Here is a 13,021-nt window from a genome sequence, read left to right as displayed (position 1 = left end):
TTCTGCTTTGCCCTTCCACCATGATTGTAAGTTTCTGGAAGCCTCCCCAGTCATGCCTTCTGTATAACCTGTGGAACTGTGAGTCAATTAAACTTTTCTTTATAAATTACCCAGCCTCAGGTAGTTCTTTATAGGGGTATAAGAACAGACTATTGTTAACAATGCTAATAGTGTCAATGTAAATGAATTGGGAAGTTAATGATGTTACTTTTGTTTATCTGGAACTTTTAGATTTTTAGATTTAATGTATTACAAAAAAAGAAGCACAGTTTATTTTAAATGAGTTTTTTTTAGGAATTAAAAAACTTTCTTCCACAAGAAAAAACATATTTATCTGAGCAATTGTGAGCAAAATAAAGACTATCTCCAAAGTGGGGCTGATGCAGGGAAAGACTCATCCCAGATATGGACCTGCAAGACCTAATAATTCAAAATGGAGAACTCCTGTCAGCAGGTTGCATTTTCAGGGGAAGAGGACATATTTGTAGTACAGAACCCATGGCCTGGGGCATTTTAAGCCAAATTCTCCTTTGTTCACTTGGGAGCACAGACAAGAAGAGGCGCCTCTCCTCTTACTCCTTCTGCGACTCCTCAATTGCTCCTGATGTCCCTGAGCCTACTGCTGGGGTCCTGCACCCCTCGATGCATCTTGGTGGGGTGGAATGCTTATTCTGCTCTCGATGAAAGCCTTGGACAAACACTGAAACCCTCAGGCAACTCAAAAACCACTGAATGAAGTGGATGTGTGGGCAGCTGCTTTTACTGGGCATAAGAGGAACTCCCTATCCCATCCACCCTCACCCCCAAAGAAATGCAAAAGCAAAGACAATTTCATAATTTTTCTGGATGGGTTTCTAAGCCTTCTGAACTGTTGCTTAGGGCATTAGGCAACCTATTTGGTTAGGTTTAACAATATTTGTGAAACTGTATGTTTTAAGTTATACTGAGAAGTTTAACAGATATTATACTGTATTATGTTTAGAAAGGAATCTTTCTCCACATGAAGGTCAAAACTTACAAATAACATAGTATGAATAAGTGTACTGAATACACACTTTCTTCTTCAGACAACATTAAAAAGATAGATTTCATAGCTTAAATAATGCTCAGAAATCTTCCGAGAAGAATTCCATTAAGTGCAAAGGTGATATATTCCTTTGTAAAGGGTGTTATTGCCTTTACAAAGATCTGGAGTGATGGTGGTGAAGAAAAAGACTGTTGCAGGTGCATAAAATACATTGACTTGCTTAAAAATATTCTAACTTGTACATGCATCAAGATCATGCAATCAACTTCTGCATAAATTTAATCAGCTTGCCTTTCCTCATCTTATGAATGAGGAAACTGAGGCACAGAGCGGCAAAGTGGCTCGTCCAGTTTAGAAACTTGCTTTTTTACAATGAAAAGATTGTCCCCAATAAGACAAAACCAGAAGCTCAACAAAACTGTTGAAATATCACTAGACTATTTCACACTTTAGCCACATGCTACTATCAAGGCCAGAAGCTACTTACAGCTTTGGAGGTAGAGGGTGTAGGGGAGGGAGGCCGTTTATATCCTTATGTACCAGTTTTCTAGCCTGCTCTGAGATTAGTATCACATTGATACAATCAGAGAAAAAGGTGCTCGTAGGAGTTTTAGCCTATGAATAGCAGTATTATACAGTAGTCCACTCGTACCCAGTGGGGATACATTCTAACACACCCAGTGGATGCCTAAAACCATGATAGTACCAGACGCTACATGTATTATGTTTTTTCCTATACATACATACATATAATAATGTTTAATTTATAAATTAGGCATATAAGAGAGTAACAATAAAAAAAGAACCATTATGACAATATACTATAATAAAAGTTACATGAATGTGGTCTCTCTCTCTTTCTCAAAACTATCTTATTGTTCTATACTCACTCTCTTCCTGTGATGATTTGAGATGATAAAATGTCCACATGATGAGATGAAGTGAGGTGAATGACTCAGGCCTGGTGGCGTAGCATTAGGCTACTACTGCTCTCCTGACAGTAGGTCAGGAGGAGGATCATCTGCTTCAGATGACCCTGGGTCACCGTGCCAAGATGAGGTGGATGTCTAGATGTCAGGAGCAGAAGATGTGGCTGCTAACAGGCGGGTAGTGTACACAGCATGGATGTGCTGGGCAAGGGGATGACTCACGAGTGGGCAGGATGGAGCGGGCTGCTGTGAGGTTTCATCACGCTCCTCAGAACGGTGCTCAACTTAAAACTTATCAGTGGTTTATTTCTGGAATTTCCCATTTAATATTTTGAGATGGTGGTTGACCACAGGTAACTGAAACCTTGGAAAGCAAAACCTCGGACTAGAAAGGGACTACTGCATTTTGTATCTGATTGATAGCAAGCGAGAAAAGAGTTCATGAGGTCTCGACCCGAGTGGCTACAACTCACTACAGTCAAGAGTTAATACTACCCTCATGTAAGGGCTGCCATCACCATATTACATGGCTGGATTTTTGTTTAATCTTCAACAGGCTAGCAACTGCAACTCACACCATCTTTCCATTCCTGGGCCTCCATAACCCTAACCGTTATTCCCACGACGTAAAACAGAGCACAAATTTAAGGTGACAAAGCTCTGGTTGGTAGACGTGAAGTATGTGATGAGAACAGGACCCTCTGAGTACTGCACAGCCATTATGAAGTAACTGACCTATATGAAACTGCTACCATGGTTCACAAATTTATTGTCAGGTTCCAGCCTCTAGCTGTTCTCTGATTGTTCTAAATACGTGACAAACTGAAGCCTTTTCACTTTCCGTTGAAATTGCCTCATCTCCCTGTCAGAGCGCCATGGGGGACTCCATTACTTTTCTGACTTCTCTCCCCTCCTGACAAGTCATTTAGCTGGCTTCTTGTTGTGAAGGCTGTCCATGTCAAATTAGCCAGGGCCCCTATTGTCCTTATTACCACTCGAAAAGCCATCATGAGTAATGCTACGGGGTCCCTCAGTTGTCATCATTTGTCAGAAAGAAAGGGAGTGTGGTTACATATAGCTGACAGGTAATTTCAGTGTCTACAATTACCCCAATTAGTCTTGTCATAAACAATTCGATAAATGCACACCAATACAAACAGATAAACACACCAAGGTCTCTCACTATTAATGCTGTGTAATGGGTAAATCAGTGATATGATGCTATATTTTATTTATTTTTTTAAACTATCCTCAGCTGTGAGCTGGCACTTGCTACCTGGTCAGCACAAATTGTACTATCTACTTTCATTAGCTCATCACCACAAGGAAACTTGAAAGGCTGTGACAAAATTCATTTAGAGAGAGAGGGAAAGAGCAGATTGTTATAACACCTGCTTTAGGCAAGGATATAACAAAGGTTTTCTTTTTGTCAGTTCTAAGCAACTCTGGGCTTTAAAGTTCACTATTTTGTGTTAAAACACCAACATATGAAATATGAGAGAAACAGGGAGTTGAAAAATAATCTCCACACTGAAATTAGATATATGATTTGAAAACAAAAACAAAAACCTACTGCCAAATGTGCCAGTCAGCAACCATATATTTTAAAACAAGATTGTGGGCTGGTAATTTCACATTTAAGATAATTACAGTTCTCTTCAACTAAGGATTCCCCACTCCCTTTTTAAAACTGTACCTTAAAACCATATAAACCAATAAAGCTCGCCATGTTCGGGGTCAAACTTATTTATCTACTCCAGTCCTCATAGGAATTTGTTGACTAAAGGCATCAACGCTTCTCCTTGCTGGACTCAGCACAGACGTGATAAAGACCTGGTAAGTGTGGCACACTGGTTCTCTCCCATATTCTCGAAATACCAGGGAATGAACCTGTTTTAACGCAACACCCTCTAGGAGCACTCTTCAGTTACACTCTATATTCAACCCTGAATAAAACGCCCTTAAGTTCGCTCTTGTGATCCACATAAATAAAGGCTCAAGATTCAACATCTGTAGCGTCCACTGCACCCTGTCTGTTTGCTGACCGCAATCTTAAGTGATGGCTGAAAAACCCAACACGAGGATATTGTTGTAGGAAATTGCTCTTGGCAACTATTTGTTCAAGCTCAAGATTTTTTTTTTTTTTTTTTTTTTTAAACCAACACTAAGAACTCACCAGAAAATAGGACAGGTCTCCCTAATGAGTAATCTATTTTAGCACAGTCTTGTCTAGGCATGACAGTTTACTGAGAGGCTTGAAAAACTCGTAATTACCAGTGTTACAGGGCAATTAATGTATATTACACTGCACTACTCATGGCAGCAACTGTCATTTTCTCAATAAAAATGAGTACTCTTCAGCTAAAGGTGACATTAATTGGGACTTTAATGACTATGCAGAGGAGCTGAAGCCAAATATGAACAAAACAGCGATTCAATGAGCGACTTCAGAAACGAGAAAATTGTACTAAAATGAGATTAATTGCTGTTTAGAAAAAGGAAAGAACCTAAAAAGCTATTAAATTGCAGGGTTTGGGTGCCCGGGTGATGGTTGTGATGTTAATCTTGCATTCTCACAGCAGGCAAATATTCACTAAATTCAGAGCCTTTTGACAGCAGGAAAAATCATGTATGCTTAACTTCAATCCATCAAAAATATATTTCAGCTTTTATCAGTGTTCTAAATACTTCTGCAATTTCAAAAATTACTGCTCCATTCCTTGGCTGTCATCATGCAAATGTGAACACTGTCAATATTGCTATGAAAAATTTCCCAGCTTCAAAAGGCCTACTTCAGTGATAAAGAAAGAAAAACGTGAAGATTAGAATTGCAAAACACACACTACTAATATAACAGAAATCAAACAATAAGAATTTAATGTTTAAGTTGTGGAAACTGCTAAAATAGAAAATGATGGGGTGGGCCTTTTTTTTGGTAGAAAAATCAAAGAAAAATAATTCTGAAATTCTTTCAAGGCGTGTAACTTTACGCTTAATTAATCATCCCCAATAATTAGGACAGAATTTTGCAGCTTGACTTCAGGTACTATAATTGTTAATACTGTTCTCTAGTTTCTAAAGGCCTTTTTATCCTTGCTTCTGCGTTCTTTAAAAACAATTATATAATTGTTTTTCTTTATGGCCTTTTCAAATATCATGATGACTGTATATACAAAACACAGCACTTAAACTTTGACATGTAAGGGGGATAAACATATTTGATAACTCTGAAGTTATATATTCCCTTACTTGGCCTTTTTTTTTTTTTAAGAGAGACCATCAACTTAGTATTTTTGTTAAAGAGGGAGTTTTCAAAAGAGTTATATTTTGGACAGAAATGTAGCATGCCCAATAGCTGCCCCATAAAAAGATTAGGCCTGACTTCTGAATACTGTGCACTTTCCTACTGCATAAGCAACCCTGTTTGTTCTCCATTTTAATATTTAAAGAGCCTTCTCATCTACAGTTTAGGTCAGGGCTCAAGACACATTAACAGCCATATAATTCTGGACATACTCAAGAACCACATCCACTAAATGACAGGGGGTAGTGAAATAGTGTACTTTCCATCTTCAAATCAATGATAAGCCCTGTCTATTCTAAAAATCCAGAAATACAAATCACCTGACCTCCATTATGAAGACTGGTTATTGGCCACTTGTCTGCCAGAATATACTTAGAGGGCCACTGTGGGAGAAGAGGAAGGAATGGAGAGAGAAACACATGCATACCCATGCATAAGTCTGTACAAAACGGCAGGATATTCTGCTAAGTTTTATCTTCTAGCTGTTTTATTCACTATAAGCATGCTTTCTTACATTTTGAACCCAAACTTGAGTGTAATCATCTTTGCAAAACAAGTTGCTTTCAGGGTCCAGCATTTCTCCAGTATTACCTGCTCCTCCTCTTCTTCCAATTTTCCCTTTTCTTGTATCTAGACTTTTATGTTAACAGCACAATTCTTCCCCAAGAGTCTAACAAATGTTCTTTTTAGTCCTTTTTTGGGGGGTGAAAAGGGGCTTTTGTTATTCATTGTGCCATTTCAAAAACCAAGCTTCTCTTATACCTCAAAAACAGCTTTATTTTAAAGACAAAAAATTCACCAAGCGCCCCCTAAAAGTCTTTTCAGGCAGAGTCCTTAGAGAAGACAGGTGCCTTTGGCTAAATTATCTCCACTGACAAACCATTCACATAAATTTGCTTTTTTTTTTTTTTAATAAAAAAGTACATGTCAATAGTTTCATTCCATTTTGTCTATGCAAATACCATTGATAAAAATTTCAATGGAAGTTTTCAGGGAGTGGAAGAGTTCCAAGCTAGGTATTGAAATGGGACTCAGGAATAGGATACTAATTCACCAAACTTGCCAAGAATGATCTAACCCGGTAGCCATACAAAGGCAACTGCAAACCATCTACATGATCCCAGATAATCCCTTATACTGTATCTCTAGGATCTCATCTCCATTCTGCAGTTTACTGTGAGAGGCTCCGTTTCGGGCTCCAGGTTTCCCATTTGCAAAATGGGAGCAACTTTGTCATGCTAAATTTGCTGCCTGTGAACTAGCGCTGAGCACTTGGCAGACACCACCAGCTCCAGGAATGTTAACGATTGGAATAAACCTTTAGGAGAGTTCCTAAAATGAATTTATTTGATACTGTTGTTCAATTGCTGAAATTCTTTACCCCTCACAGTTGCCGCAGTGGTGCTATGAGAAAAGGTGATCACATTGAATCATGCGAAAGGCTTGCACAAAAAAGCAGGAGGCATTGCTCTTTCAGCTAAGGCTGAAATTCCATTTTTAACCTCATTATTATTTTGCACAAATATCATACGTCTCTCTTCCAAAATACTATTTAATAGTTTAAATTTCTTATTCAGGCCCCTCCTAAGATTGAAATGTACCACAATGCCCATCAATCTCACAATTGACAGACCATGTTTAAGCTGGGAATAGTGACAAGTTACAGGGACTTTTTTAAAAAAATCAATTCCAGGAGATTAGTAAGATGCGTTTTTAGATACATACCCTCAGAACATTATAAACTCAGTGAGAAGCCAAACTGGAATATCTCAAGTTTGGAAGATGAACAATATTTTGATGTGCCAAGGCTAATACATTATATGTTTCGAGTCTTACTATTAAGACCTGTAGCAACTGTTTCAAGAGATGAGTAGAAATGAAACAAATGGTAAATGTTTATTCAGTCACACAGTTCTGAAAGAAAACAACTGTTAATTTGCATTAACTTGGGATCACTTAGCAGACTGCTTTTTAAGAGCTATCACCTCTCAGCAGCCCATAAAACAGGAAGCTTTCATTCACATCCCTTGTACCTGCTCCAGCAATATGATATTTCATTTACATTCATTTTCCACTCACCACCAATATTCAACAAATTAAAAGTCACTTCAAAACAGATAGCGTTCTTTGTCATTGGGAGGAGAAAGTCAGTGCAGACAGATGCAGCCTCATCTACTTTATCTTCTGAAATACAAAGTTCTAGAAAGATAAACTTAAGGTATGTTTTGAGTCATCAATTAAACATTGTATTTAATATATCTTTGGCATAACCAGGACAGTTATCCTGCATAAATAAAAATTTAGTGCCCTATATTTATAGGCAACAGAATCTAAGCTATTTAAATGAAGGTAAATCATTTTTATTCATCAACTTTTATTTCGAGTTCTGGGGTACATGTACAGGATGTGCAGGTTTGTTACATAGGTAAACGTGTGCCATGGTGGTTTGCTGCACCTATCGACCAATCACCTCAGTATTAAGCCCAGCATCCATTAGCTATTCTTCCTGATGCTCTCCCTCCCCTGCACCCCCAACAGGCTCCAGTGTGTGTTGTTCCCCCACCCATGTGTCTATGTGTTTTCATTGTTCAGCAGCCACTTACAAGTGACAACATGCAGTGTTTGGTTTTCTGTTCCTGCGTTAGTTTGCTGAGCATAATGGCTTCCAGCTCCATCCATGACCCTGCGAAGGACATGATCTTGTTCCTTTTTATGGCTGCATAGTATTCCATGGTGTATATGTACCACATTTTCTTTATTCACTGTATCATTGATGGACATTTGGGTTGATTCCACGTCTTTGCTATTGTGAATAGTGCTGCAATGAACATACACATGCATGTATCTTTATAACAGAATGATTAACATTCCTTTGGTTATATACCCAGTAATAAGATTGCTGGGTCAAATGGTATTTCTACTTCTAGATCATTGAGTAATCGCCACACTGTACTGTCTTCCACAATGGTTGCAAATAGCAATTTTTTTTTTTTTTTTTGTATTTTTAGTAGGGATGGGGTCTCACCATGTTGCCCAGGCTGGTCTCAAGTTCCTGGCCTCAAGCGATCCACACACCTTGGCCTCCTAAAGTTTTGGTATTATAGGTGTGAGCTGCTGTGCCTGGCTCTCAAATTAACTTTAGAGTCTTCCACCTAGGCAACACTGGGTGCTTTTAGAACATTGTTTTCAGGAATACCTAGGAATTTCCATGGCATTAAGAGATGAATTAAATCTCTTCTCAACCACATGTATGTGTATTTTTAACTCTTTTAGTGCCATATATATATATATATATATATAAAATAAGCATATATATATGCTTTTATCAATAAAAATGGAATGAAGTTCTTGGTAAAAGCAAACATAAAGAACACTTAGTTAAGCAGTAAAAATATTCATTTTGTGGATATTGATCTAAAATTTAAAATACCTAAATCAATCAGACTGGGCTTCCCTTACCCAGTACCGTCTAAATGTTAGAGGGTTGTTCACTTATTTTAATGTTTCAATACAAAAATATAAAAAATAAAAGGGGAGGTTTTGGCAGTTCACATTAGCAAAAAGACAGACGCTTTTTCTTGTCCTACCTATAATTTTGTTTGTTTGCTTTTTTACCTCTGAGTTGTCCACCCAACTAGCCCCACACCTCCACCTGCTGATCTCCATGGCTTTTCCTAGTAAGTTTTGTAGGTCTTTGTCTCCCTTTTCAGCAGTTGAGTTATAAGGTTGGCCTCTTTTATAATTATAGTATAGCTATATCTTAAAAAGTTTCGGAACTGGCAATTCAGTGAGTTAAAATGGGAAGATATTTTTCAATTGGCCAAACAGCTAATTCTTAAAACTGCCCTTACTTGGAATGAGGGCAGCTGGATCGAAACGGGTCTCCTCCCACAGACTGAGCTCAAGCCACTGCCTCAGTGCTCCCTCCTGCTGTACGTTAAGTATTGAGCTGTCAGCAACGTCACCCTCCATCCCACACATCAGAGACTGTGAGCACCTTGAGGGAAGGAATTAAACCCATCCTTGGATGCCTGGTACATAGTAAATGCTGAAATCCTGGCTCTGACGCTGATGAATTAATATTGGACAAGTCACTTTATCTTTCTGAGCCTTTGCTTTCCTATCCATTAAAATGCTTTCAGTTTCCTAGAGGAGTGGTTAGCTCAAACAAAATAATGTATGTGGAGGTGCTGAATAAATGCAATGGATGACTACAGCTGTTGTTAATAATGAGCATTTGGATTTATAGAGTAAAACTGCACTGTTTCATGGGACGAGTGAGGGAGGTTCCTAATGGTCTCAACAGTTTTTTGCCATAAGGAACATACAAAAATGTAGTTCCCTAAGAATTTGAAGATGACAGTCAAACCCACATAGGTTTTTTGGTTTGGATTTGTTTCTTCTTCCCCTCTCCTGTGCCCCCACCACACCACCACCGCGAACCAACACATAAATCTTTTCTAGGCTCTGGATCCTGCTCAGGAAGAAGTGAAGTGCTCAGGTGACTGGGTCTGGAGTTTCAAACAGAGGCATTTGCATTACGGCAACACAATGCATTTGCAGAAGGTATCCTGGCTCTGCTAAAAGGCAGGATTCTGCTGAGGTGGCCAAAAGGTCGGGGGACCTGGTTGGTGCCCTGTCTCCCACCTCCCAGCACCAATGCCCTTTCCTTCTCAGACTCGCTGCTCCTTCAGAACCTGTGTCCTCCCTTCACTCAATGGCCTGGTGAAAATAACATAGATAGGAGAAAATCAGCGTGAAAAAAGAACACTTGGACAGGTAGGCCACCTCTCTATGGTTGTTTGGGAGCTAATAAGCTGGCCTTGACAAAAACACAGATGTACTTTTTTGTTTTTGCTTTTTAAAAGAAGAACCACTGTTCAATTACTGATGCAATAGCATCCCATTCCTAATGTTCAGATCCGATCTAGCGGCAGACAGCCAGCTGAGTTCAGTCTGAATCGTGCCACAGACTTCATAAGACAGCATTTATCTAGTGTAGGATGAATAATTTCCACAGACAGTGGAATTATTTGAGAAATCTATAAAAATAATGAAACTTCAGAAACCTTGGTGAGCTTAAATGCTACATGGGCCACATATCTCCAGTTCCCTAAAGGACAAAAGGCACTGCAGGTGAATCCAGGGCAGGGCATTATTTTTAAGTCACCAGAGCAATACAAACACATTGTTTGCTTTAGGTCATCTGGTTTGTCTTAATCACAAGCTAAAAATTCATTTATAATGCAGTATACAAATGCCATGTTTATATCAGTATCATATGCTGCTTGCTTGAAATCGTATACATTAAAATTAAGAACAGAAATCCAAGTTAATGGTCTAAGACAACCAATAACAAAACCACTAAATTCCAGTTGTCAAACATCATTTAATATGTATATTTCTGGGGTTTTTTGGAACAGTAATTATTAAAACTTAAAGCGATACGAGTGAGTGTTTATGACTTCCTATTGAAAAGCCCAACTTAAAGAGCATTCATTTCAGGTTGAAGAAAATCACGTGGCCGTCTCTGTGCGATGGCCTACTGACTTTATATCCTCTTGTCAAACCTCAGCAGTTTTATTTGTAGTGATACATGCCGGAGAAGGTTGGAGGTTAAAGTTGATAGGAGGGGCAACAGGAAAATCAACCAACTCCTTTCAAGAGATTACAACCTTTAGCATTTTGGGTCTGTCGGCAGTTTCTGCAAACTTTACAAGTCTGTGGTTGGTGATGTTTTTAAAAAACTGACCCTCAAATCAGAAGTCACATGGATCTAGTAAATGCACTTTTGCTTTGAAATAATCCCAAGTGGTGAATGTACCCCCCAGTTGATGGCTGCACGTTTTGTTTGTTTGTTTGTTTTTACTTTTTTGGTACCTAAATCTAAAATGGAAAAAATATCTGCTAACTTCTCAAGTATCTGAGATCTTGGAAAGTGAAATTACTAACCCGAATTCACTATGTGGTTCCAAAAACAGGGAAACAGCTGTTGTGAGAGAGGAAAAACAAAAGGAAAATGAAAAGGCCTCTGCTGGAGGCAAACTTTGTTGGGCAAGGAGACAGTTTGTTAGTGCACTGGTTTCTGTCCTGCAGAAGTGTTCAGATTCTTAGCAGTGTCACACTGAAAAGTGAGACATCTGGCTATGGCATCTATGCCACAGCACAGAATTATAACAAAGTCACAAACTAAGACCCAGCAATGACTGCAAAACATTTCATCCCGTATCTATTTACCTCAACTTGGCACGCACTGGTTTACTTACAGATACTTTCCATCAAGTACTTCTAGTTACCTGTTGTCAAATGTGTATTATGTAGCAGGCACTATGTATATCTAAGCTTACTCAATCTTTATAAGAATCCAAATTGTGCCCATTTTACAGATGAGTAAAAAAAGAGAGAGAAATTGAGAGATTTGCCCCAGGTCATACAAATGAGACCAAATGAGAACCGACGTTATTTCCCACTGCCACTCCCCCAGACCTGTGCCCTTTCTACTCAGCTATATTGCTTCTTGGGTTGTAACGAATGATTAGATAACTTCTAGACTATTTCCCTTCATGGTTAAATTTTTAAAATCCTTATTAGCTGATTTTAACTCACAGTGTAGTGTTATGTAGCAGCAAGGGAACAAGACTCAGAGTGAAAAATCCTCAGGTCTTGTATTAGGTCAGCATGTGGCTGGCTCGGGGGTCTGATAATATTATTGGCTGCCACTAATTATTAGGAAAAATGTTTTGGTATTCAAAGAGTTCTCTATGTCAAAGTGGTAGATAGCAGTTATATAATACTAAGTACTTGTGAAATTCAAACAATTCCTACCATAAATGTTAATTCATTTCTGTTTTTAAAGATTTTACTCAACCCACTGATTAGTGTTCAACATTGAGTGACTTAAATCTCCCTGGGCCTTGGTTTCCTCACTCATGAAATTAGATTATATCTATGAGAGATCTTGGCTAGCTCTAAGAAGACTAAGTCTGTGATTTTTTAAAGAAAACTTCTGCTTAATTCTAATAAATGCACTCATAAAGCTCTTCAAGGAAATAAAGACACTTACCTTTATGAATGAAAGTTAAGAAAAGAAACACAACTTTGAGAAAAGTTCACTTATAAAAAAGAGCATGGAATAAATGAAAACTCTAGGCCAACTGAAGCCGTGCAACAGCTGCCCTTTTTTTGGGAGCCCTTGCAGCTGCAAATAAATGCTTTAAAAATAAATTTACTTGGGAATGACCTGAAAGGCAAATTATTTTGTCACCCAGACATGTTTGTTACAAGTGTTACGGGAACTATCAACTTTTATTTAGAGAGATAATATAACAAACATTTTCCAAACATTGCTACTTATTGTTTAAGATGAGGAAACACATGCTGGTTGAAAGTTTTTTTTTTTTTTAATGCACTAACTGCTGAAAAATTTCCAACAATTTGAAAATGTTTTTGTTATTTACAAACACATTTCATAAAGATTCCTGGTAGAAAATGTTTCCTCGCTCCTGTAATTCCAGCACTTTGGGTGGCTGAGGCAGAAGAATCGCTGAGCCCAGGAGTTCCACACCAGCCTGAGGAATATTGTGAGATCCCATCTCTACAAAACATAGAAAAATTAGCTGGGCATGGTGGCATGCACCTGCAGTCCCAGCTACTTGGGAGACTGAGGTGGGAGGGTCACTTGAGCCTGGAAGAGGGGGACGCGAATGCTGCAGTGAGCCATAGTCCTGGGCAACAGAGTGAGACCCTGTCTCAAAAAAAAAA

General features: G+C 38.6%; 1 protein-coding gene across 18 annotated transcripts in view; it reads right to left on the bottom strand.

Annotated features, from left to right (window-relative positions):
• The window catches only part of CDIN1 (CDAN1 interacting nuclease 1), a 234,067-nt gene that overhangs the window by 50,442 nt on the left and 170,604 nt on the right, over positions 1–13,021 (bottom strand). For 5 of the 18 annotated variants that reach the window (XM_063794697.1, XM_063794698.1, XM_063794703.1 and 2 more), the window contains one exon: positions 4,118–8,078. The exons of 11 other annotated variants lie outside the window; for them this stretch is intronic. In XM_063794697.1, coding sequence (XP_063650767.1) covers positions 7,832–8,078 — 247 coding nt within the window. In that variant the 3' untranslated portion in view covers positions 4,118–7,831. Of the gene's footprint in view, positions 1–4,117; positions 8,079–12,546; positions 12,855–13,021 lie in introns of those variants that run through there. 2 more of the 18 variants (XM_016927915.4, XM_063794699.1) reach the window with 2 other exon arrangements.

This window comes from Pan troglodytes, chromosome 16 (assembly GCF_028858775.2).
Source record: "Pan troglodytes isolate AG18354 chromosome 16, NHGRI_mPanTro3-v2.0_pri, whole genome shotgun sequence".
Classification (NCBI taxonomy): Eukaryota; Metazoa; Chordata; class Mammalia; order Primates; family Hominidae; genus Pan; species Pan troglodytes.
Note: the sequence above shows the minus strand (reverse complement) of the source record. Positions and strands in the feature narration are given on the sequence as shown.